We start from the raw sequence: 27085 nt of genomic DNA, 5'->3' as shown, positions 1-27085 counted from the left end.
ACATGACAGTTTGACTTACTTAAATCAGATAAATGGCGAACCAGTTCTTAGAAAGAGATCAGAATGTCTACACCTTTTTATTGAGGTAAATAAAAAGAATTTTATTATAGCAGTATAAGATATATAATGGTTTTGGATATGGGAGAGAGTTTTTCAATTTTATGTTCTAATGTTATAAAAAAAACAAAACGTTTTCTTAGCATCCAGTCAGATGAATCCAGAACCAAGTGGGTTATGCACCTCTGCCAGCAGATGGACATGGAGCAAACTGATGTCACTGTAGATATATATACCTGCAGTGATATCAGCCTACCAGTATTCTCCATCTCCAGCAGATGGTGGACGTGCATCTCCCAACTGGGGATTGCTTTGATTTGAAAAAGGAGAAATAAGGAAAATAAATTTGCCCTGCTCTCCTTGGTGATACCAAAAGGTCCCTCCCCCAGTTGAAAATTCCTGAGGTGATTTCCATGGTCCCTCAGATGAGTGCCTTGGTCCAATAGCTGTTTTTTCAGCTGGCATGGACTTAGCTGTTAAGCAGCTGAAAGCGGGTGCAAGAAGCCGAGCATGGTGGTGACGGCATTTGCCCTCTCCCCCCGCATCTGGAGACCATCTCTGTACTCAGCCAGGTAAGGCTGAGCTCAGGCAAGTTTAAAAAAAAAAAATGTAAAAATACAGAGAAGGAGGGTTTTTTTGGGATAGGGCTTCCTCCTTCTCCTGGTCTCTGGGCTGCCTTCTACAGGATTATTGGTTTGGTGTGTGCATCTAGCTATGCGTCCAGGTTGTGTGTTCAGTTTTTGGATGCTTAGGTGGGCCTAGTAGTCTGTGGGTCCAAGTTAAGTGGTGCTTTAAGTTGAGTGTTTCTGTGCACTTAATATTTTATGGCACCTGTTTTTTCTCAAATGAACGACTCTGACCAAGTCTTAAATCACACAATAGTATATTTATTATACTGGGTATAAGCAAGGTATACACAGGAAGCAAAGGTATAGTATAGGAAGCAAAGGTATAGTATACTTACATAATGTACATAGCACATCTAGGTCTGGAACGTTTGCTTAAAAATTTTCTTTTTGCAGGCTCTCTTTATATACATTTTTCCTGTAAGTTAATTGATGACTACTATTTGTTCCAAACCACAAGATTTCAGTTAATCTTTGCCGCTAAATGCAGCTGCTCTTTGTTCCTGTTTTATCTTATCTTACTTCATATGTACAAACTTTCTTCACAGATACCCTTATCTGTTATCTTCACAGATCTGTTATCTTCACAGATACCCTCATCTGTTATCTTATCTCATGCTCATCCTGTGGCTCACTTGTTTACGTTTCGACTGGATTCTGCTGATGTGTGTGTTGCTTGCAAAACTAGGTCATATTTCATACTAGCTTTTTTCTTTCTTCAGAGACTTAGTTCATTTTGAGGTCTCTGGTATTTTTTCCATCAGCATATTCTTCAATCCTCCCTTGAGCCAGGTTGACTCCTGGCTCACATTAGGTGTCTTCATTCTTCACACAGGGGAACAGCATAGAGACTAGGGTTTCTTCTTTGTATCTGTGGACACTTACCCTGAGACCTCCCTTTTTAACTATTCTCACTTTCCAACTCCCAACTATCATCTGTACTGGTTGTGGTTTGGAGCATTCTAGCAGTCCTCAAGTTTATATTGCTATACGCTATCATATTGGTTACTGATTTTGGTGTTGGCATCTTTGGTCGACAATATTGCAATACTGAACAAATACATGGAATACAAAAACATAATATTATGCCTAAAAATAGTAATCCAAACAAAACTCCTACTATCCCCTTCAAGTGACTTGATAAATTAGAAAACCAGGAAGTTATGGAATCCCACCAAGTTACTGAGATTCCTCCCTCAAAATCGCCAACTTGAAGTCTAGCTAGTTCTTGTATCTTTTGCATTGCGTTGTAAACTATATGAGAACGATTGACCACTACTGTACAACATTCAGAGCTATTAAGTACTGTACACAATCCGCCTTGGGCAGCCAATATATAGTCCAGACCGTGTCGATTATATGTAGAAACCATAGTTAATTCGTCTACTGTGTCTTGAAGGGCTTTGAGGGCGATCTCTAATTCATGCGTGACTACATGGAGGACAGATTGTAGTCGCCGAATAGCCATTCCCAATTCAGCTGCAACTGCAGGTTGGGCAAATGGTAACCATGAGGTATAGCTTAATGCGTCTAATCTAGTTTTAGTTAAAGGGTAGGTGGAGTTAATATAAGCCAACGAGAGTTGGATTGCTTGATCTTCAGGGACAGCTGAGGGAACACTCCTTCGGGAGCGGGTATGCATAGGGTGATTTAATGGAATAATTCGAGAAAAATAGTTAAATGTAACTAACACACAAAATTCATAGTATGTAGGGAGTTTGAGGAAGACTATTCCATCACACAACCAATAATGTCCAACATAAAGATTCGCAAAGTTTTGTATTACGGTATCATTACTATTGTCATAAGGACCATAAACAAAAGGAGATTTATATTTTCCTAATACACTACAAGGAACCAAAGATAAGTCATTTTCAGATGAACAGTTATTGTCTGCTATGTTGAAGAGGTCACACAGACGTGGACAGACAGTGTATGTGGAATTGAAAATGCGTATGTATTGGGTGTCGGTGGCTACATGTACAGTCTTGGACAGATTTGCTATACATGGGAGGCAACCTGGTGGAGGAGATGCAGTAATATGTGAAAATGTGCAATTACATCTTATTACAATGTCAGTGAAAGGAGTGCTAGGTAAGATGGTTCCCTTATGAATAATCCATGTTGTATTGTATGTGGAGTAAGTATAGTTGCAAGGAATAGGGTTCGGGGAAGTAACATTACTAAGGCAAAGAAAACCAATTTTTGGTAGATCGGCTGTAAGTGGAGGAGGTTTGGCATTACCCAAATATTGTGTCCATGTTTGTCCTGCTAATGGATCTATGATCATATTATGTTTCCCATTGTCTTTAAATCCTAAAATATGGTGTAATGGAACTGGAAAGGCAATGGCTGGGACATGTGAGTGGGCTTTTTGATGTGGAGTGCAGATGATACAATCCATAATATTTGCTGGAAGAGTCTTTTCTAATTCATGTATTGTCTGTACCCACAAATTTGTTAATCCTGAGACAGGGGCCTGTTGGAGAGGGAAAGGTGTAACAAGTGGCCATGTATACATTAATACATATAAACAGGTTAGTAAACATAACATTTTCATTTCTGCTTTCGTCAGTTCACTTTAAAAAATAATGCAGCAGTCCAATTATAGTATCAGATTAAATGTCCGTATGTCCGACAAATGTACCCAAGTGGAATGTCCCGTTAGCTTAACAGCTGTGTGACTGAGTTCTTGGATAGTAAACGGTCCAACATAGATCGGATCCTTCCAAGTCTTGTGTGTGTAATTCTTTCGTAGTATTTGATCACCTATGGAAAAGGAAGCACAAAAAGATTGTTTAGGAACCTTTTTCGATTCAGTCTGTATTAGATCTGCTGCCATGGCTACTAGGGGCTGAACTTTTTTCCAATACTCTACTTGAGTATCAGTTTGTTTTATTTTCACCGGATTCATAATCCATCCTGTCTGTAATTGAAATGGAGTAATCTCATGGATTGTACCTGGCGTATTCCGTATATTCATCAAGGCCAATGGTAATACATCCAACCAGGTATATAATTTGTTTGTTTTGTTTTTGTTTAATGCTGCTAGCAATACCCTCAATTTTGTTTTTAATATTCCGTTATATCGTTCTACCAAACCATTCGAGGTTGGCTTATAGACAGACACACGTCGATGGATAATATTACAAATCGCTTGTAATTCATTCATAATTTGATTATTAAAGTGTGTCCCATTATCAGATACAATTTTGATCGGACATCCATGGGCTGGTAAAATTCTATGAAAAAAGGTATCAATAACTACATGAGCTGTCTCTTTTGTACATGGGAAAGCTTCTATCCAATGTGAAAAGCTATCCACCCATACCAATACATACCGTTTTCCTTTAATTGCTTCAATCATATCAGTGTAATCAATGTGCCATTCCAAACCTGGTCCCTGGGGAATAGGCAGGCTACCAGGACTCACAGCTGGGCCTCGACGAGCTATATGAGTAGAACAGACTAAACAGTTATGAATTATCTGTACAGCTAAAGCATATAGATTCTGGTTCCAATGATTACTTTGTATGCCTGCTAATAGCGCGGTAGCAGGCAGATGCATGGTTGCGTGCCATGCAAAGAAATATCGTAACACTTCTGATGTGGTCAAACATTTTTTTCCATTAGGGTGGAGCCATTCTTTCCCTTTTTGGTAGCAAACAATTGTTATCCATTTCTGTAATTCCTCACCACTGGGTTGCTCATGGAATATATCAAGTGGCATTGGATATGGAGTATGAATTAGTTCTGAGCTGAATCGCGTTTGCATGGTCATTAAATGTACGGTAAGAACTTCTGCAGCAGCTTTATCTGCTAAATCGTTGCCCTTTGCCTCAAAGCTCATACTTCCTGTATGTGCTGGTGTCCATACTATAGCAGTTCGAGAACCAACACCTTCCCTTTGTGATAATAAATTAAGTATTTGTTTCCAATTATGAATGTGTTGTAAGGGTTGCCCTGCTGCAGTAATCATTCCCCTTCTTTTCCATTTTAACAAATGATATTGCAAGGAACTGACTACGTATGAACTGTCAGTGTAAATTGTACAGTCTCTATCATTACCTGTAGATTTGAGGGCTGCTATTACAGCCAAGAGTTCAGCTTCCTGTGCTGTGACACCTTTTTGCGTATGATACTGTAATTTGGAAATTATATTTAAGTCAGGCATTACTTGTACTGCAGCAAATGCTGCTTTTTGATCCTTCTGAGCTCCGTCTGTAAACCATACCAGTCCCACATCAAGGGGGTCAAACTGTGTCAGTAAAAGTTCTGGGATGTCTTTTCTTTCAATTTGTCGTTGTTCATTACTGGGAAAAAACCAATCTAGTAATTTATTCTGAGCTTTCGTAAGAGGTGCTGTTACTATATCTTGGCCGGTCAATACGGCTTGATATTTACCAAATCTGGTTGCTGTCAATGCAGCCTGACTAGTTGTTAACAAATGATGTATTGAATGAGCGCAATGTAAAATTAATGAGCTATATGGCATCATAGCTCGCCATTTACCAATAGCGGCGACAATGGCGGTTAATAACTTCGGGATTTCAGGTAGAGCCATTTCCACTGGACTATAGGATCCAGATAGAAATGCTACTGCTTGTTTTGGTGTATCTTCTTGATTCACAAAAGCAGCCCATGTGTTTCCCATGTCCCGGACCCATATATGCACTTTCAGCCTGGGGTCTACAGTACCTAAGGGTTCAGCTTGTAGCAAAGTCTGTAATACGTCTTGTATTACCATTTCGTCATCTTCAGTCAAATTTACTTGCGCATTAGAACTAGTACTAGCCGGTACTTGTAAGTGCCTCAGTAAAGGAGAAATGCGCGCTGAATAACCTGGTATCCATTGTCGACAGTAATTAAAAGTTCCCAATAAGCCTCGTAATTGCTTTAAATTCTGGGGAAACTCCTGTTTCTGTAATTCTAATAATAGGTCCTTTGTTATGTGTTTAGTAGCTGAGGATATTATTTGACCTAGGAAATTTACTTGAGTCTTAGCTAATACACATTTCTGTTGATTACATTTATATCCTGCTTCACCAAGTATTTGTAATAGTTTAAATGACCATTCCCAACATTCTATTTTATTTTCAGCAGAAAGCAAGATGTCATCAACATAAGTAAATAGAGATACTGATTTAGGTAAAATACTTCTGAACTGCTCTAGATCCTTGTTCAATTGTTTTGAAAATACAGTCGGGCTATCCGTAAAGCCTTGGGGCATTCGTGTCCATCGATAGGCTTTTGTGCCTAATACAAAAGATGTTAGATCACGAGAAGCCGTATGTAGAGGAATTGCAAAGAATGAATTAGATAAATCAATAACAGAGTTGAACTTATATATGGGCTGTGTTTGTAATAATGTCAGAGGATTAGCACAAACTGGATATTGTGGAATCACTATATCATTCAATGCACGTAAATCATGAACAATTCTGACATCATTTTCTCCTTTTGGCACAGGGAACAAAGGAGTATTATAGGGTGACTGTGATTCTTCAATAATACCATGTTTTAATAGTTTTGCAATATGTTTCATAGTAGGCTCCATTAATTTTTCTTTTACTGGATAAGGGCTCACATTTGGCCCCGGCTTATATGATACTGTCTTAATTCGATAAGCTGGAGCTGTTTTTGCTCTACCATAGGGATCCTCTTCCATGCTCCACAAATCTAAGGGTAGCTGATCCCATTTCCATTCATCCGGGATTTCATTTTCATTCTCCTCCTCACTTCCTATTGAAGTGACTAATGAAAGGAGGCTTTTAGATGCTGGGATTTTAAATGTGAGAGTTAATCCAAATTGAGTAAGTAAATCTTGTCCTAGTAAATTTACAGGGCAATGTTCAGCAATTAAAAACTTAACTGACGCCTCCCTTTTACCTTGTGTAGTTTCAATTACTACTGGGGTTAATTCAGTTAAATGTTTTTTACTGGGCTTGCCATCAAAGCCAATAGTGGTATTTGTTTCAAGGGATCTTTTTACAGCGCTTGGTTTTACACAAATGACAGATGATGTAGCACCCGTATCAATCAAAAATTGCATTGGAATCTGTTGAGGACCAACTAACAATTGAACAAATGGTTCTGAGTTCTGTAAAAACACAGTATCTCCCTGAATAATCCCTTTGTTCCCTGCAATTTGTCAATAATTACCTTGACCCCACACAGGGAATTGTGAGGGCTGTTGGCCAGCCTGTAACTGATCTGGTGCAGGTAACGGCGGCGGTGTCTGCAATGTTTGTTGTGTGTGACCCAGGGCTCCTGATTGTCTACATTCGTTTGCATAATGGCCAAATGACTGGCAATTCCAACACTGCATATGAGCTCTTCTATCCGGGGACGGTCTATTCATTATCCCTTGTGCAAAACCTCTTCCTCCCCTTCCCCTTCTCATTCCTCTCCCACGGGGGACATAGGGGGAATATCCTCCCTGGTATATGCCTGCAGCTGGGGGACGTGCTGAACCTTGCATAACATAGCAATCCTGCATGGTCTGCTCCTTTGCATTCTTTTTCTTCTCCAAATCTGCTATCTGCAATGTCATTAATTTATTTGCCATTTTCTGCTGTTCTTTGTTAGGTGTCCCTATCATTTTACAATGCACTGAGGCGAAATGTATTAAAGTGGCTCTCACCTCTGGCCATGTTTTTGTTGACAGTGCCACAACATTATTCAAATTAGTCTGCATATTTGCAGGCAAAGTGGCATAAAATAAATGTAAAAATACTGGAATATTTGGCTGTATATCGGCATCCTGCCCAGTCTGTGCCTTATACATGTCCATACATTTTGTCAAGTGCATTGAAAAATCAGCTGAAGCATCCCACTTGGATGCAGTAATGGCTGTAAAATCAATAGTTGTTGGATATAAGATATTAAGGGCATTTGCTAAATCAATTCGATCCCGTCCCTGAAAGGGAAGACCGTCAACTACAGGAGTAGTCAGATTCGGGCAAGCACTAACAACGGACAATTGTGGTAAACTAATACCACAAGCAGCACACAACGCTTTAAAATCCCCAATTGCCAGCTGCGTTCCTGCCGTGTTAGTGTCAATTGCCTCCAGCCACAATCGTGCTCCTTTATGTATACTTGGTAATTTTTGCACAATTGTACTAATATCTGTGGGATTGTATGGTTTATAGGTCGCTACAGGTTGATTCTGTGCATCGGGGCGCAAGAATACTGGTGCCTCAGTGACCATGTGAGACCTGGTATTTAGGCTAGGGATAGAATCGAAATTTGTCAAATGTTTGTTCCAAACCTTACATCCCTGAATCATAAAGTCATAATCTATTGATTGTGTACAATAAGTATTTATCAACGCACTCAGTTCCTTAAGCTCTGCACTGGTTCCAGGACCTTTCTCAGTACATGGATTTTCCAGATCTCTATCCGTCAGTGCTTTTACTACTGCCTGCCACCAAGTAACACCATATTTTTCCTGATCATCTTTTTCTAATTTGTCCATTACCCACTGTATTACCAAGTTCTTCACCTGATCTTCCTTAGGAACTTCCTCGACTGACGGTATTCCTGATCGTATTAATTTGCAGTATGCGCTGTCAGCCTGGACGTCTGTCAACTGTACAACTCCCTTAATTTCGAAATCATTTCGATTGGGAAAAATTTCTACGCCATTCTCAATATCTCTTATTTGTTGTTTCAATTTGTCTATATTGGGGTATAATGGAGCATCTTTCGTACTTGATTGTTTAATTGCTCCTCTTAATGACCCGTACCCAACTGGGGTTGGTATTTGAGGTTCAGATCCATCCTTCATTTCTTTTAGTAACGGACACGTAGTTACATAGGGAGGAGGATTTTTATCTTTTATATCTTTTTCTTGTATTACCCCCTGTTTTATTTCAGAAATAGTCTTGTTTCTTTTTTGTTTTATTTCTACATCTGCACGATATAGATCTCCAGCAACGGAGAAAAGATTCCACACATGCAGATGCTTCTCCAAACTATTCTTTTTCTTTTTGTCTTGTAAGAATTTTAGCAGGGGCAATAAATGACTAGGTTGCAAAGATCCTTCCATGGGCCATGACAGAGAGGAATCCTTAACGGAGTATTTGCCCCATTTGCCATTTATTTTCGTAATAAGATCTTTGTCAAATGGAAATAAATTAATCACGTGTTGGACGGCCGTGCATGTATCATCACTATTAACATATAATGTATGTAACGTACTGGGCTTTCCTAATTGTCCTTCTGGGACCCTTTTAAGGGTGAGAGTTGGGTGGGTGTCAGTCATTTTAAGATGTCGTTTACCTAGTCTACACACATATAACTGTATATAGTAACCAAGACAGAATAAGAACACAAAATATATACACGCTAATATCAATCCACACAATAAGTACAAGAAAAATATCACTTCAATCTTTTCTGCAGTATTTTAACCCTGGGTACCCGTTTTTTCCAAGATTCACACAGGACTTGGTTTTCCTTTTACACCAAGAACGTGAATCTAAACCCTTTGCGCGCTTTTCATCAAGATTCACACAGGACTTTGCTTTAAACTGACTACTCCTTGACCACGGTTGATCACTCCGAGTCAAGGGAAATCACCAAGAACGTGAATCTCCTACTTTTCACAATTCTGACACTTTAAATGCATAACACTGACAATTTAAATGACCAGAGTTGTTCATCAAAAAAAAAATTTTAAAGACAAAACGCGGTCCTGCCGCGGTCGCCAGATGTTTTTTCTCAAATGAACGACTCTGACCAAGTCTTAAATCACACAATAGTATATTTATTATACTGGGTATAAGCAAAGGTATACACAGGAAGCAAAGGTATAGTATAGGAAGCAAAGGTATAGTATACTTACATAATGTACATAGCACATCTAGGTCTGGAACGTTTGCTTAAAAATTTTCTTTTTGCAGGCTCTCTTTATATACATTTTTTCCTGTAAGTTAATTGATGACTACTATTTGTTCCAAACCACAAGATTTCAGTTAATCTTTGCCGCTAAATGCAGCTGCTCTTTGTTCCTGTTTTATCTTATCTTACTTCATATGTACAAACTTTCTTCACAGATACCCTTATCTGTTATCTTCACAGATCTGTTATCTTCACAGATACCCTTATCTGTTATCTTATCTCATGCTCATCCTGTGGCTCACTTGTTTACGTTTCGACTGGATTCTGCTGATGTGTGTGTTGCTTGCAAAACTAGGTCATATTTCATACTAGCTTTTTTCTTTCTTCAGAGACTTAGTTCATTTTGAGGTCTCCGGTATTTTTTCCATCAGCATATTCTTCACACCTATCTCAGGGACACCTAAGTCTAGGACACCTAAGTGTGAGACGTCTAAGTGTTGGACGCCTATAACTTTTGGACACCTTAAAAAAAACCCAAAAAAAACCCCTAGATGCACGCCTCTAGTCCCTGATCACCATGCTGCTGACCTAATGATGCCTATATCTAAGAAACATAAGTGCTTTTCTCTTTGTACTGCCTGTCATATTCGGGCATCTCAGCCAGGAGTGCCCACTGACTTGTGCCAGTGCTCTTTGGAGGCTCAGGGAGAATTATCTTCCTCTGATTTCACTAAGCTTGGTTCTTCCCAGCCAGATGTAGGCCTGGATAAAGGTGTTTCAGGTGGGACGCCTGAATTTGGAACTCCCCTAACTGGTTCTTCAGCAGGGGAAGGTAGCTCAGTGAGTACATCTTAGGTACATCCTGGTCTGGATACTTCTACATTTTTGTGGGTAGAATTTTTCCAGGGATTGCAATCTTTTCTGCAGGCGCAGTCATCAGCCCTGTCCAATGCTTCCAGGGTAGAGTCACAGGTGAGAACCTTGCCTGGATCTACTGTTAAGTGCCGGAGCACTCCTAGAGTGGCAGTGGGACTGCCCGATAGAGATCTGGATGGCACGGATGATGACTCTCTTGAAGATGGTGAGATTACTCCAGGATTAGAACTGTATAGGACTATGCTGCGGTTCTTTCATAGAGATGAATTACCAGCTCTGATTTCCCAGACCTTGAAAATGCCTGGGGTTCCTGAGACAGATTCTATGTCAGTGCCAAAGAGAAATCCCATTTTGGTTTCTTTGCGTAAAGCCTCTTGTTTTTTTCCCTGTGATTGAGGGTATTCAAGATTTGATTGTTCTTGAGTGGGGTGCCTCAGAGGCTATTTTCAAAGGGGGTCGGTTTCTGGAAGGTCTATACCCCTTGGATCCAGTGGTAAGAGAGCGTTTACATTTTTCAAAAATAGATGCAATTGTGTCTGCAGTCACCAAGCAGATCACTATTCCCAAGGAAGGAGGAACGGCCTTGAAGGATGGTCATGATAGAAGGACTGAGACTATCCTTAAGCAAGCATTTGAAGCAGTGGCAATGAGAGTGCAGATCGCTTCTTGTTGTTACTTGGTGGCTCAGTCTTGTTTGCTTCTCTCCCAAGAGGTCGATGATTCTGGGGTGAATTCCAGGGCTATTATAAAACAAGATGCTGTCTTCATGGCAGATGCAGGCTGTGATTTGGTCCGCATTTCAGCCAGAGGGTTGGCTTCGGTAGTAGTGGCCAGGCGTCAGTTATGGCTGAGAAATTTCTCAGCTGATGCGACCTCCAAGGCTAACCTCACCAAATTGCCCTTTAAAGGCTCGCTTTTATTTGGGAGCGAGTTGGATAAATTGGCCAGTAAGTGGGGCAAATCACCGGTTCCTCGTTTGCCGGAGGATAAGAAGCAGAATCTGTGCTCCTTTACCACGAGAGGTTGTGCTAGAGGATCCAAGTGTTTTTGACCTTATAGAGGAGCAACCTTTCGGAGGACTCAACCCTTTAGTAGGTCTCAGTCCTTTCATCCAGATAATCCAGAAGGGATGCAGGCTTGGGTTGTGGAGCCTCCCGAGTCTCCCAGTGAAAGTTTACCGACCTACCTCCAGGAACAGGATATAAGGGGACACCTCTCACTCTTTTATCAGAGGTGGGTCGAAATCACATCGGATCAATGGGTCCTGAAGGTGATATGAGAAAGATATGCGATGGAGTTTTGCAGTGATCCTTGGGACATGTTCATGGAGTCTCCCTGCCACTCCCTGCAGAAGAAGCAGGCAGTGGAGGGTACATTGGTAAGTCTCCTCAGTTTGAGGGTTATGGTTCCAGTGCCCACATCTCAAGAAAATATGGGGAGATATTCCATTTATTTTGTCGTGCCCAAGAAGGAGGGCTCCTTTCATCCCAACCTGGAGCTCAAAGGTATCAGCCATCATCTTCGAGTGAAGCATTTTCGCATGGAAACCTTATGCTCAGTGATAATGGACGTGCAGTTGGGAGAATTTCTGACCTCTCTAGACCTTTCCGAGGTGTATCTTCACATTCCCATCCAACTAGAACATCAACACTTTTTGAGGTTCACAGTTCTGGGATGCCATTTTCAGTTTCGAGCCCAGCCCTTTGGTCTGGCCACCACTCCCAGGACCTTGTGGCAGAGTTGAGAAAGGATGGGATCCTAGTTCACCCGTATTTGGATGACTGGCTGATTTGAGCCAAGTCGCTGGGAGAGAGCCACCTGGTGACTTGCAAGGTGATTTCCCTGTTTCAGGAGCTCAGCTGGGTGGTGAACCTAGCCAAGAGCAGTCTTTAGCTGCTCAGTCATTGGAATACTTTGGGGTTCAGTTTGATACAAAGCAGGACAAGGTTTTCCTGCCGGAAGCTCGAATTCAGAAGTTGTTGGCATAACTTCATCTCTTGATGAACACTCTGCGTCTGACTGCATGGTCCTACCTGCAAGTACTTGGCCTAATGGCGACAACCCTGGAAGTGGTGCCATGGGCAAGGGCGCATGTGCGTCCTCTTCAGCGCTCCCTGCTGTCTCGGTGGAACTCGCAGTCTCAGGCCTATTCAATTCAGCTCCACTTGCCGATAGAAGTCTCCTCCCAACTGCAGTGGTGGCTGCAAGTGGATCATCTCAGGAGTGGAGTTTCCCTAGCACCACCAGACTTGCTAGTACTGACAACAGATGCGAGCCTCCTTGGCTGGGGAGCTTACTGTCAGGAGCTGACAGCACAAGGGTGCTGGAATGCAGAAGAATCTCTGGAACATCAATTGGCTGGAAGCCAGGGCGGTCTGGTTGGCATATTTGCAGTTCGGCGAAAGGCTGCAGGGATGTGTTGCGTCCATTGCTGATAGACACCCTCACTCCGCCCTCTATACCTCTGTGGCGACTCCCTCCAGGTCTGATGGACAGTTAGCTGCCGCAACATCTTCTTGCCGTCTCCCTCCGGCGTCCCTGGACCAGCACGACGCTGCGGATCCGCCATGTTCCTGATGAAATAGGGCACGCGTGCGCTCCGATTGATGTACCAGCAAGGTCGTGAACCTCGGGGGTGTCCCCCTGAGATGACTTGGATGATTTGGATATTATCACATTCCACTGGCAAAAGTTTGGTGGATTTTTGATATTGAGCTGGGGTATGCACACAGCTTTCATATTGGTGGTGATATGCTGGAATACAACTGCTGAATGAAAATTGGCATGGATACAACGTTGTCAAGGCCACAAAACTCAGCAAGTTTGTGTCTGACTTCTACTAGCTAAACTGTAAGGTGAAGACAGATTGTTCTACATGGATAACAATAACAGATTACTTCTTAGTCTCAAAAACATTCAAAAACAGCAGGGGCCATCTTATGTCAGCCAACGTCTATTTTGTGTTGTTAGGCCTGCACTCAGTTTGGTTCACAGTTGCACATAGTTCTTTTTAGGGTGGCTGGCTAGTCCTTAAAGTCCCCAGAGATTTCTGATCCTTTGTAGCCCCTCAAGACAGCAATAACATACTTGATGTCATCTGAGTGTCCCTGCTTCTCCAACAGTGGGCACAAGAGCAAGGGCTTCAGTGGGCTGATCATTCTCCCTCCCTCTCCGTTACCTGATTGATCCTTTCTCTTCCCATCGCAAGTTTCACTCCTGTCTACCCCTTTATGCAATATCTTCGGAAAATCGAAGCAGGGAGAGATCCCCTTCTGCCCCACTGCAGGTGATTTTCAAAATGCTACCAGATGACCTGTTATGCTACTTTTCCTTGACTTGATCTCCAGGGAGTTAGTGAGTGATGATGATCGACCTTCTGAGGCTGTTGCTCTATTGCCTGAGATTGAAGGGGATAGAAAGGAACGGAACATGTTCTTGCTAACTTGGGAAGCTGGGGGAATGAGATTGAAGAACACTGGGGACATTCTTGCTATTTGTTTTGGGGGGTGGCTGTGGAAATCAGATGGAATGATTCTTGTGTCAAGAGGGTAGGGATGGGATCAGGGTGCACAGGCCCCTTTTATTCTTGTGTTGGATGGATAGAGGATGTTAGTTGACAGAAGATCTTGAGAGCAACCTGCAACATAACTATCTAATTGTCAAGATCGAAAGCCTCCCTAAATATCCATGCCTTCGATTTCTTAAGAAAACTCAAATAATCCTATGAAACCCATAATCTTCAAAGATAACTTGTTAAAATAATATGGACCAATGCACCTAAGAGTTCTTCCTTTCATAGTATTCAATCTAGCAAGTTTCAGAGATAATTCTAGCAACAAGCCACTTTGTGAAGACCTATGTTCATGGCACTATCTGATCTTTAAAATCTGCTCCTAAATCCCAAATGGCTTTAAATACAGAGTTTAAAACTTTAAACTGTACCTGGTATTCAATTAGTATCCAATGTAGTTGTTTTAACTCTGATATACTGTATTTAGGATTACAGCCTATTAAAATGTATACTATTGCATTTTGCTGTAGCTGCAGGCAATGCAAGTATTTGATAGGGGTCCAATTCCTGTAATCTAGATGGGATGTGATACGGGCTTGATTGGCTATCATCATTGTAGTGTACACTCATAAACATTATATAGGGTACATTTAAACATTACATTAGGGCCTTTAAGATTAGTTTTCAAAGAGTAGGATCCTAACTTTGGGGGCTAGGCGCCTAAATTGGTCCTTTTGAAAATTTACTATGGCCGAGTCCCTAAATTTAGGAGTTTACATTTAGGAGACTAAAAAGTGGGTGGAGTTAGGTGATTTTCAGAAGCAGGTACCTAATCTGGGCACCTAAATTTAGGATCCTAAATTTTGGTGAATTTTCAGCTGGAAACTTAGGTGTCTAAATTTTAGGAGCTCAGCTTTTTTTTTTTTTTTTTAATCATCAGCCCTTTTGTTTATAACTTACTATTCTGAGTGTAACTTAACATTTAATGCCTAGTCCTGTAAGCATGAGAGTAATTGGTGGCGTAAGACAAAACAAACTTCACAAGTGAAGTAAGTGAAAGGCAAACCAGCAATCATTAATTAAAAAAAAAAGCTATTTTTTCAAAGCAAGTGAATAGAAACAATCCTGACTGTTTTTAAAAATAAGCTTACTTTCTCAGGACACTTGTACTTGCATACTTGCTGCAGATCTTCATTTCGTTGTGAGTCTGGTGCACTGCTATTTCTCTTAGTGGCATTTTCCAGTGCTGAGAAGCCCATAAGTGAAAACAGGCAGTCCTCCAATGCTCCCTCAAGGAAGGGTGATGGTGATTTGAAGAGAGAGCCAAACTTTATAGATGTAGGTTCCTCTCACTCTGGAGATTTATGATATTGAGAAACAGTGCACTAAATAATATGAACATTTCTTGAAAACATACTAATGATGGCAGATAAAGACCAAATGGCCTATCCAGTCTGCCCAGCAATTTGTAACTGTAGTAACTGCCGCTCTGTGCAGGTTACCCCCATGTACTCTGTTAAGGGTACTAATTGCCATGGTTTGACATCGCAGAATGAGTGATGAATTTGGAAGGATATGTGATCGTTTTTGCCTAGTTCTAAAGGTTTTATAGGATGAATTTGTTACCAAAGTTTGCTTTTTCGTATCTGCAGTAATCTGCAAGTTCAAATATTGAAAAAACTTAATTTTTGTTACAGTTGCAGTTTACTTTGGGGGCAGACGAGAAGGAGAAAGCTGGACCTGGGCGTGGGTGTTGAGTACAAGGCTGGCCAGACATATTGGGTACTTGGAACTCCTCTTAAAACTGATGTTTGTCAACCCACCAGAACTGCCAGAACAAACCACAAAAGCTTTACCTGTCAGGTGAGAGTTTATCCTGTTATGCATTGATTTTCAATATTTTTCCTTATCTTCTATCACTGCAGATCTAAACACAGGAGTGGAAAAGTGTTTACATAAGTGAGACACCAACAAATATGAAGTTTTTTCTTTATAATTTACCCTCGTTTGCTTGTTTACTCTAATTTTTGCTCCTTTTTTTGGGGTGGGGTGCTTATGCTCCTTCAACAAGCAGGGCTGAAATAACCTTAACATGTGGATGATGTCATCTGACAGTGCCAAAAGGACCCTTCTCTCTAAGCTCATAGTGCTTTGCACTACTGAGCATGTGCAAGAATTGCCTCTTGAACCCACTCCGTCTCTTTTCATCTAAGCATCAGCACAGACATGTGGACAGTCTGTTCAGTTTATGGGAACTTCTAGCAATCGACCTCTTCGAATCAGGAACAAACAGACAAGTGGAAAGACTTTGCGACATTCTTCCCAGCAAACTTAGCTCCACTCAGATGCTTTTCTACTCAAATTGAATGCTTTTCACCAGTTTCACTGATAGCCAGAACAGTGCAAAAAGTGCCCATCTGATCCTCATAGCTTCAGTGTAGCGCTAAGAGGGTTCAGAGGGTGGCTACAAAAAATAGTCAGTGTTCTTCTTTCTAAAGCATATGGGGATAGACTTAAAGATCTAAGCATATACATTCTAGAGGAAAGGCGAGATAAGAGAGATATATGATAAAAGACATTTAAATATCTATAAGGTTTCCATACACAGGAGGCGAGCCTCTTTCAACAGAAAGGCTCTAGAAAGAGGGGGTCATAGGAGTAGGGCACAAGAGGGTAGTCTTAGGAGTAATCTTAGGAAAACTTTCTTTATAAAGAGGGTAGTGGATGCATGGAATGACTTTCTAGTGGAGGTGCTGGAGAAAAAAAGTATCTGAATTCAAGAAAGCATAGGATAAATAGAGAGGATCTCTAAGGGAGCAATGGGAATTATAAAGCTAAAATTAATTGGGCGGATGGGTAGACTGGATGGTCTTTTTCAGCTGTCATTTTTCTTTGTTTCTGTGATTATATACATGTGGATGGATGGAAGGACAGACAGATGAACAAAGCACCAACTGTAGGCACTCTCACACTGAAACATGTCTAAAAAGGGTTTTAATAACAAAAATATTTTCTATGCGTTGGCAGTCCTTGTTGTTGTTTTCCCTTTTTGCTGAGAAAAATCTTAGGGAATAGCATTTCTGTAACTCTGTGAACCTGCTTGTTTTCAGAGCAGATGTTCTCTGAAGACAGTAGTTCACCAATCATTCAAATCTGCCCACCTTCCCGTTTGAAGTTGTTCTACCCCCAGTAAAAGGTAAATAAATGGAACTAAGGTAAGCTAGTGAGCTGCTGCTGCCTTGCACAGGGGGAATAAAAGGCATTTGCCTTTTCCAGAATGTTTTAGAAGAATCTGTCCATTGAGCACTGGTGGTGGTCATCTGCCCTGCTTATTTGACTGGTGAACTCCTTTCCTCAGAGAACACCCATTATAGGTAATCAACCTCGCTGAAAATGTTCATGCTGTTTGCGCTTATGTTTTGTCTTGTGTGGATCTGCAAAACAAATATTTTAGGTCTTCAACAGCCTTTACCAGGCTATTCCCAATTGTATTCCTTTCTTCTGGGAGTTGTCTTTATGAAATTAGTTGACTTTAGACACCCCAGGTAAGTACTAGCACCTGCAAGAATTGGTTTGTCATAACTATCTGTTGGCCTACAGGTAATCATGTGTACTATTATGAATGAAAAGTAATTTGTATCTCAAACAACTTTAGATTATACTAAAATTCAATGTCTAAAATAGTTTTGTTTTTTTTAGAGAAATGTCTTTGATAATCCTCTGACCTTATTAACCATATCCCCTACCTCTTAAGTGTCACATAGCCTGAACTGTTGTAAAGGACACAAGGACTTTGTAGCTAATATTCAAAGAAAAACTAGCCAGGTGTTTTTTTTTTTTTAATTAGCTTGAGGTCCGTGTACTTAAAGCACTCATATACTTTACACTTGCTGTTTGTGTGGGTGCCCAGGAGGAGGCAGAGGAGCAATAAAATAGCATGCCTATTTTTGAAAATCCCATGTATGTGTGCTATTTCCCCTACCTCCCCTCCCACGTAAGCACCCCTTCCCCCAAGAACACCTCTTTTTAATCCAGCTAAAAGTGCGCATGCTGAAAGCCCACATGTCCTTTGAACCGGAGAGTGGAGAGCAGTTCTAAGATAGCCCATTTTGGCTTTGAAAATTGCCCTCATGATGTTTATGTAGTACAGATATCTCTGACCTACGCATCTTTGTTTTTTTTTTTGTTTTGTTTTCTCTTCTCAAAGGTTTCTGTTCACTGACTACAATAGACTGTCCAGTGTAGGGGGAGAGACGTCAATGGCTGAGATGATTGCAACTCTCTCTGATGCCTGTGAAAGGGAGTTTGGCTTCCTAGCAACAAGGCTTTTTCGAGTATTCAAGACTGAAGAGACGCAAGGTAGCATTGGTGACGTTTTGGTAAAGCCTTGTTTTGCCTTTCGCACAAGGGCTGTATTCTTCCTATCTTTCTTTTAGGAACTGTAGGTATAAAACCAGTTCATGCTTTCTACCTTTTATGCCTTGTATCTGGGTCTAAAGTTTTTCATCCTGTTGTCATTAAACTTGCTTCATTTGCATAGCATTTTTGTACATATATTGCTGTTTTGAAAGAAAAGATCTCAAGACTGCATAGCCATTTAGGTTCCTTTTATAGCTGGATAAGTTTCTAATGTCATGTTAGAAAAAAAATATTTAAAAAGGGCTCCAGGGGTGATCCGGGTAACTATAGACCAGTGAGCCTGACTACAGTGCCGGGAAAAATAGTGGAAACTATTCTAAAGATCAAAATCAGAGAGCATATAAAAAGACATGGTTTAATAGAACGCAGTCAGTATGGATTTACCCAAGGGAAGTTTTGCCTCACAAATCTTCATTATTTTGAAGGGATTGATAAACATCTAGATAAAGGTGATCCGGTAGATGTAGTGTATTTGGATTTTCAGAAGGTGTTTGACAAAGTCCCTCATGAAAGGCTTGTAAGAAAACGAGGTAATGTCCTTTCATGGATTACTAACTGGTTAAAAGACAGGAAACAGAGAGTATGATTAAATGGTCAATTTTCACAGTGAAACAAGGTAAACGGTGGAATGCCTCAGGGATCTGTACTTCGATCGGTGCTTTTCAATATATTTATAAATGATCTGGAAAGGAATACGAAGAGTGATGTAATTAGATTTGTAGTTGATACAAAATTATTCAGAGTAGTTAAATCACAAGCGGATTGTGATAAATTGCAGGAGGACCTTGCGAGGCTGGAAGATTGGGCATCCAAATGGCAGATGAAATTTAATGTGGACAAGTGCAAGATGATGCATATAGAGAAAAATAACCCTTGCTGTAGTTATGCAATGTTAGGTTCCATATTAGGAGCTACCACCCAGGAAAAAAGATCTAAGCGTCATAGTGGATAATATATTGAAATCATCAGCTCAGTGTGCTGCGGCAATCAAAAAAGCAAACAGAATGTTAGGAATTATTAGGAAGGAAATGGCGAATAAAACTGAAAATGTCTTAATGCCTCTGTATCGCTCCATGGTGAGACCGCACCTTGAGTACTGTGTACAAGTCTGATGCCGCATCTCAAAAAATATATAGTTGCACTGGAGAAGGTATAGAGAAGGGTGACCAAAATGATAAAGGGGATGGAACAGCTCTCCTATGAGGAAAGGCTAAAGAGGTTAGGGCTGTTCAGCTTGGAGAAGAGATGGTTGAGGGGGGTTATGATAGAGGTCTATAAAATAATGAGAGGTCTAGAACAGGTAAATGTGAATCGGTTATTTACTCTTTCAGATAATAGAAGGACTAGGGGGCACTCCATGAAGTTAGCAAGCAGCACATTTAAAACTAATCAGAGAAAATTATTTTTCACTCAATGCACAATTAAGCTCTGGAATTTGTTGCCAGAGGATGTGGTTAGGGCAGTTAATGTAGATGGGTTTAAAAAAGGTTTGGATAAGTTCTTGGAGGAGAAGTCCATTCACTGCTACTAATCAAGTTGACTTAGGGAATAGCCTCTGCTATTACTGGCATTAGTAGTATGGGATCTACTTACTGTTTTGGGTACTTGCTGTTGCACTCAGAGGTGGACCCTTGTCCACCTCCGAGTGCAACTCCGAGTGCAGTGGAGGACACTTCCTGATAGGGATCAGGAGGCAACTGCCTCCATGGTCTGAGCACTGGAGGAGACAGAGGCTAGGATGAGCTTCACCACTGGAAGCCCGAGGTCCCCTCGGGAGGAGCCCATAGGAACCCGGGCTGCTTGGACTTAGGTGGGCCTCGCAGGGTCTCCTGGAAGAGTAGAAGTCCGGCGTGCCCACAGACACAGGGAGAGCGCGATCGGGTTCGAGACTAGAGGTCCGATGGAGCAAGGAGGACCAGAATAGCGTAGGTGATGACAAGGCAAGGAACAGAGCCAGAATCTAGGGACGAGGTCAGGTGAGGAAAGGTCAGAGTCCAGAGGTCAGTCCATGGGATGGTCAACAAGGCAGAGGTCAGATACCGGAGATCAGACAAGGTCACAGGCAGGCCGAAGTCAGGAAGCGGGCAGGTCAAGGAACAAGCTGAGGTCTTGAGGCAGGTGGCAGGCAGGCAGGCAGGGTAAGGAACAAGCTGAGGTCAGTACCAGTTAGACAGTCCGGAGGTACTACCTGGGGAAACGTACAGACAAACACAGGAACAAGACGAGCAGGAGCTAGGATGCAGGAACAAGTCAGGAACAGGACTGGAACAGAAGGATCCTGGAACGAGACTAGGAACAAGACAAGCGCAGGAATAAATGCAAAGGCAATCTCGCATACAAGCCGACCCGATTGCCAAGGCAAGGAAGCACAGACAGGAACTTTCTTATATCGGGGGATCAATCAGGTCACGCCGCGGAGCTGAGGCCCGCCCTTGGCCCTACAATAGGCCGGGCAGTCCACGCGCGCATAGGGGCGTGGCCAGCATCAGTGAGGACGCCGAACCTTGGAGTGGGGCCTGGCGCGCAGTGGAAGGCCCGGCGACCGCTGCCGCAGGACGCCGGGGCCTAGAGGAGCTGGCAACTACCGCTAGGGAGGCCGAACCGGGACCTGCCATGGAACCGTGAAGGTGAGCAGGCCTGTGTGCGAGATGGCCGCGGATGGGGCGCGTAACACTTGCCAGGTACTCGTAGCCTGGATTGGTCACTGTTGGAAACAGGATGCTGGGCTTGATGGACCCTTGGTCTGACCCAGTATGGCAATTTCTTATGTTCTCTTAAAATAATGTAATTGAAAAAGCAATGAGTGGAGGCAGGAAAGTCACCCCCTCAGTTTTCAACTTTGTGATGCTCATAATGTCTTGCAGCACAGCACTAAAGGAGGTATATCTGAATGTTAGGCACAGAGAGAGCAAGTTTTAGAAACAATTAAAATCTTGGGTTTGGATGATTATAGAGGCTTACACTGCTAAGAAATATGATATTGTAAAAAAAAAAAATTCCTTCTCTGCTTCAGTCTGTGATCAGAATAAATACTGTAATTCTATATGCCATGGAATGATACAACTCCAGCTGTACTGCATCGATAAGAGTCAAAGAACCATTCATCACAAGTTCAGTTCAGCAAAGTTCCTGAGCTACACAGTGAAACTAAAGCAACATAACGCTAGCATAGTGCTCAGAATCCTCCGAAACAGGGTTTCACTTGTTTCCTAAAGCCAGAGCCTATGGCACAGTGACTACACAAAAGTATTTCGCTCTGGAACCAGAGCTTGGAATAGTAGGGGCACGGAGCTTGCCTCCTCTCCTGTTGTGCTCATAAGTTTACATACTCCTGGCAGAATTCTTAAGATGGGTAGCATTTTAAGAAAACATGAGTGATCAGAAAAGAAAAACCCACACGTCTGTTATTTTTAATGTTTCAATTAAATTGTTATGTATCACAGACTGGCACAATCATTAAAGAAGCCAGAGTAGTAAAGGAAATAATAAAATGGTCCTTTTCAAATTTTGCAAAACCCTTAGTTCTTAATATCATCTATTGCCCCTTTTTGCATCAGTGATGGCTTGCAGTCTTTTGTGATAGTTATGAATGAGGCCCTTTATTTTCTGATGTGGTAAAGCTGCCAATTCCTCTCGGCAAAAAGCCTCCAGATCCTGTAAATTCTTTGGTTGACTAGCATGAACTGCATGTTTGAGTTCTCCCCAAAGTGGCTCAATAATGATGAGGTCAGGAGACTGGGAAAAGCAGCCTGAAGCTCCTGCTTGAGAGCAGATTGTTTCTGGCTTGTCTCTTTGGCTAGCCTGCCCTCCACCCACACCTCAGGTTAGCCAGTTCCCCCATCTTTCTTCTAATTCTCCCTCCCCCTTCGTCTCCAGATTGGATGGCAGGAAGAAGAGAGCCATGGCAGTGAGAGGGCTGGGTTGTTTTTTTTCTCTGTTCAAAGCAGCGGTCTGGCGCCAGGTGGCAGAGGAGGAAAATGCGGCCCGACTGCTGCCTCAGCTCTCCGCTTCCTGCCACCCGATCTGAAGAGGAGCGTGGGGGCTGGTGGGGAACTCGGCCAGCAGAGGGGAGGTAGTTAATTGCACTGGCAGCTTATTTCCTGCATCCAGCTTGGCCCCCCCCTGTCTCCCATGACAGTTCCACAGGAATGGCTGGATTTTGCTGTCCTTCCCTCGCTTGTGGAATCGCAGGAGATTGAGGCCCTGGGCAGAGTACTCCAAGTGAGGTCTCACCAATAACTTGTGGAGAAGCATTATCACCTCCTCATCTGGCTAAGCCTCTCCATATGCACTCTAGCATTCTTCTGGCTCCGGCCACTGCCTTCTCCTACTGTTTTGCAACCTTGAGTTCATCGGATATGCGCACCGTAAATTCCATCTCCTGACTGTTGCAAGTTATTATCCCTCTGTCCATCATGTGTTTCCTTGCACTTTTGCCCAAATGCCTCCATAGCATCCCTAGTCCTGGCTGACGCCAGTGAACTGAACTGAAAATTGAACCCAGGTCCCTTTGCATGGCAATATGGAGCACTGCCGCTGAGCCATCAGGCTACCCCTGAGCTCTCTCTGTTCAAAGGAATGAAATATAAAAAACAAGTTCTTTAGTCTAGGCAGGGTCCTTTGGTGAGTAGGTTGCACTTTAATGTTAAAAATACTGAAGGGCAGGGCTTGGCCCGGTGGCAGTGCATCAGTGCTGTGCAGGAGACCTGGGTTTGGTTCCTGTCTGTGGGCCTGCAGAACTTGGAATGCTTCAGAGGCAGAGTTCTCAGCCTCTGGAGGGTAGGAAACAGTGGCCATTGCAGTGGCAACAGATAACAGCCAGTCTCTGACTGCACACCGTTCCTGAAGGAACTGAGGTTTTTGTGGTTCCTGGGCCAAAGACGTTTGTTGTGAAGGAGGAAGTAAGATCCTGGAGGCGTTTCAGATGAAAACCTCTGGTGCCACAGCCCAGCAGAGGCTGGTCCCACGTGAGCTGGAGCAGGACCACTACCAAACGCCAATGCTTAGGGAGCTTTGTTTTCAGTTTTTATTCTATTTTACCCAGGAATGTATCCGTGTTTATTATCACAAACAAAATGGTAGAAAATTGGTGAAAACAAATGACTCCTTCCCCCCCCCCCCCCCCCCCCCCACTGATTTTTTTCCCAGTTTGATACATTCCTGGGAAAACTAAAAACAAAGCTCCCTGCCAATCTGGAAAGGTTTGTGACGTCAGACTTTGTCTGTTTTGTTTCTTTTTTTGTTACAGGTGGTAAGAAGTGGAAGAAGACTTGCTGTCTCCCTTCCTTTGTCATTTTTATTTTTATTCTGGGCTGCATTATTGCTGGTATTACTTTGCTGGCCATTTTTAACGTGTCAGCGAAGAACAAGACGGTGAATGCCATTCTGATCTCGGTTGCATGTGTTGTTGGACTGGCGCTTGTGCTGAACTGCCGAACATGGTGGCAAGTGATGGACTCCATCTTGAATTCCCAGAGAAAGCGGCTTCATAGTGCTGCTTCCAAACTTCATAGATTAAAAAGTGAAGGGTTTATGAAAGTAAGTACTGGGAATATTTGTGTTTCTTAATACGATTAGTGCAAGACATCGAACTGTGGTATATACTATTGTACTAGACAGGGCTCTACATATATATGACTTGGGTAGTCCCCTCAAGCCAGTGGTTAGTGTTTTGTGCTTCTCGGCAGGAGACCTCAGGCCTCTCTGGTCTCTTATTAGTCTGCTTAAGGATGGAAATATTTCAGGCAGTACTCTCAGGCTTTCAAAGGAGAAGCAGCAGGTTGCATTTCCTTTTAGAAAGACTCCAAAATGTGTTAGGGCAGCACTTGCAAAATGATACACCAGTAGGACAGTGACAGATTTCATAATCTGAAACTCATTTAGGTTTCCTTGCTGCACCTCACAGACAGGCCGATACAGTATGGAGCGCACTGTTAACATGCTCTTGGACGCACGTTTTCCCATACCCCTTATTCAGTAAGGGGCGGAAAACGCGCGTCCAACCCGCAGCACCTAATAGCGCCCTCAACATGCAAATACATGTTGATGGCCCTATTAGGTATTCCCCGCGATACAGAAAGTAAAGTGTCAGCCAAGCCGCACATTTTACTTTCAGAAATTAGCGCCGACCCAAAGGTAGGCGCTAGTTTCTGCCGGCACCGGGAAAGTGCACAGAAAAGCAGTAAAAACTGCTTTTCTGTACACCCTCCGACTTAATATCATAGCGATATTAAATCGAGGTCCTGAAGGGTAAAAAAAAGTAAAAAAGAAAAAAAAAAATTTAAAATGGGCCGGCGGCTGTCGGGCCGAAAACCGGACGCTCAATTTTGCCAGTGTCCGGTTTCCGAGCCCGGCTGTCAAACCTGCTGACAGCCGCTGCTCTGGGCTAAAAGGAGGCGCTATGGATGCGCTAGTGTCCCTAGCGCCTCCTTTTGCCCGTTTCTACCTCACCACCTCATTTGATTACTGTATCGCGCGTGCCGGGAGAGCAGGCGTTCGTCCGCTCTCCCGCGTTTTTACTGAATCGGCCTGAGAGTAAGCTGACTTCATTCTGATTGCAGAGAAGAGTGAAATCTAGATGCATGCTACTAAATTCACAGGAAAGTAACACAGCATTGAGAACAGGTATTACAGATGTAATACAGCTTATATGATTCAGTGTTTTAAAGAAAATTTTAGTAAATGCGCAATATTTCCAAAGGTATGACTTAAGACATATTCAGGGGGATTTAGTCTGAGTGGCTGTTTCAAGACATGACCTCATGCATAAGCAAGCTATTGAAAACCATCACATGTCCAAAGACTCTTGGTGGATACTATAATGGAGCTTTGATATGGAAATATCTGAATGTTGTATCACATGCCTGTGAATGGATTGGCCTCTCCTAAATGGGGAATCCTTGTGGAAGGAGTGGATACATCTTATGCCATAGGATGATGTCCTTGAACCTCAGTGTTTCTGTCCTTTTGACCATCAGAGGACATGGAAATGCATGCCATCTCAAGATGGAATGGTGACAAAGAGAAGATGGGAATAAAAAATGGCTTTAGAATAGTGCAATGCACTACAGCCTTGACCCTTCCACCTTTACAATCCTATGATTCTTTCCCAAGTAGGCCATCTACCCAGTGCATGGTACTCCCTTTGGAGCAGTATCTACAAGGATGACAGTGTACAAGTTTTGCAGGGTTGGTGTTTCATAGCCAATATTTGTGACTCTGGAAATATTTGTCCAAAATATATTTTACAAGCTAAAAGATAGATCTCATAATATGGTTGCACTCCAAAGTAATAACATCAATTTGTGAACATCAGCATAACTAAGATAAAATTTTAAAATATTCTTTTATTTACTTTTCTTTGATGTCAGTTGCATGTTCACCACTTTAGCCTTAAAAATTAAGCCCATGCGAATGTATTTCTCAGCCGTCTGCATGTTTTAACAGAAGAGATGTCATTAAAACTGGGTGCTGATGTGCCGGTCCTGTGGCTTAAGGCTGCAGTGCTATGTTCTGAGGTGCAGGAAACTTGAGTTTAGGTCTCCAAGTCTGAAAGGGTCAAATACAGCATGTTCCATCTCACAGAGGGGGGAGATGGATCCTGCAACCCCTGCCGACTAAAGGAGTGGCACTGAGGCTTATTCCTGGAGGAGACATCCCTCTAACCTTCCTGGTTGGCGAGGGCGTATGTCACCCAGTGCTGTCTGGGCTGAGGACTGGGCATCCTGAAGAAGAGGGGGAAAAAAAGGTGCGCTGATTAACACCCTCAGTCCTAGATCCTACTTACTTATTTCCAGTAATGTTTTTAAAAGGTACTGAAGTGTGAAGTGGAGCTAATGGCTAAAATGGCAAAGACCATTGACAGCTTTACCCAGAACCAGACCAGACTAGTGGTGATTATCGATGGACTGGATGCTTGTGAACAGGACAAAGTTCTTCAGATGCTTGATACGGTACGTTGTTTTTAGTCTTTTGAAATGATTGTGTATAGTTCTATTATTTTTCAAATACTTTCTTTGCTTCCACCGTAGTAGATGAGATGTAATATTTCCTCAAACTAAAAATAGCCAACGGAGACAAAGAAAGTCAAGTCTGAAGGCTCAGTAATCTGCCTAGCCTTGCGGCCAGAGGTACAAGTTAACAAATGGAAAACAAAACTAATTTGTGCCCACTTTTCTCTTACTGTTATTGAGAGGAAAGACAAATTAATTCTTGCTCCCTAATCCTGAAAACTGAGTAAGGGATGACAGAGAAGGCCATGCTCTTCCAGATCTCTGTTCCACAGAGCTCACTGCTTTAGAACAGTTTCCTGCTCTAAATACATTTTGTACCATCCTTTTATTTTGCAGAGGGCTTATCTCACTCTTACTATTGGAAAATGTTTTCTCCCAGGTGAGCACTATAATAACTTATTGCACTCAAGAACTGGTTCTATACTGGAATCCCAAGGACCCTTAACACACCGTCAAGCTATGGGAGCTCACATTTTGGAAGAAAGGGCAAAGGAGGAGCATTGGGAATAATTAAACATTTCTCCCCTGCGACGGCAGTCAGGCTGCGTATCTAAGACCTTCAAAGGAACTATGTGAAAGAGCAGTTTACAGTCCTCCCGCAGTGCATCAGGTCAACTTTAAACCCGAGTATCACATTGCTACCAGCAGGCTGCAAACAGCCCTACCAGCAGCTTCTTTAAATAACTTTTACAAGAAACAATCAAAATCTAGGACTTTTAAAGCCAGGGGACATTCTC

The 27085-nt window shown here is 42.3% G+C and overlaps 1 protein-coding gene across 8 annotated transcripts in view; it reads left to right on the top strand.

Moving 5' to 3' along the window:
- KIDINS220 (kinase D interacting substrate 220) overlaps positions 1–27085 on the top strand; it is a 376999-nt gene that overhangs the window by 161795 nt on the left and 188119 nt on the right. For all 8 annotated transcript variants that reach the window (XM_029595825.1, XM_029595823.1, XM_029595820.1 and 5 more), the window contains 4 exons: positions 15615–15780; positions 18125–18276; positions 23585–23874; positions 26148–26288. In XM_029595825.1, coding sequence (XP_029451685.1) covers positions 15615–15780; positions 18125–18276; positions 23585–23874; positions 26148–26288 — 749 coding nt within the window. The remainder of the gene's footprint in view (positions 1–15614; positions 15781–18124; positions 18277–23584; positions 23875–26147; positions 26289–27085) is intronic.

This window comes from Rhinatrema bivittatum, chromosome 3 (genome assembly GCF_901001135.1).
Source record: "Rhinatrema bivittatum chromosome 3, aRhiBiv1.1, whole genome shotgun sequence".
NCBI classification, from domain to species: Eukaryota; Metazoa; Chordata; class Amphibia; order Gymnophiona; family Rhinatrematidae; genus Rhinatrema; species Rhinatrema bivittatum.
This window is presented reverse-complemented; position numbering and strand designations above follow the sequence as displayed.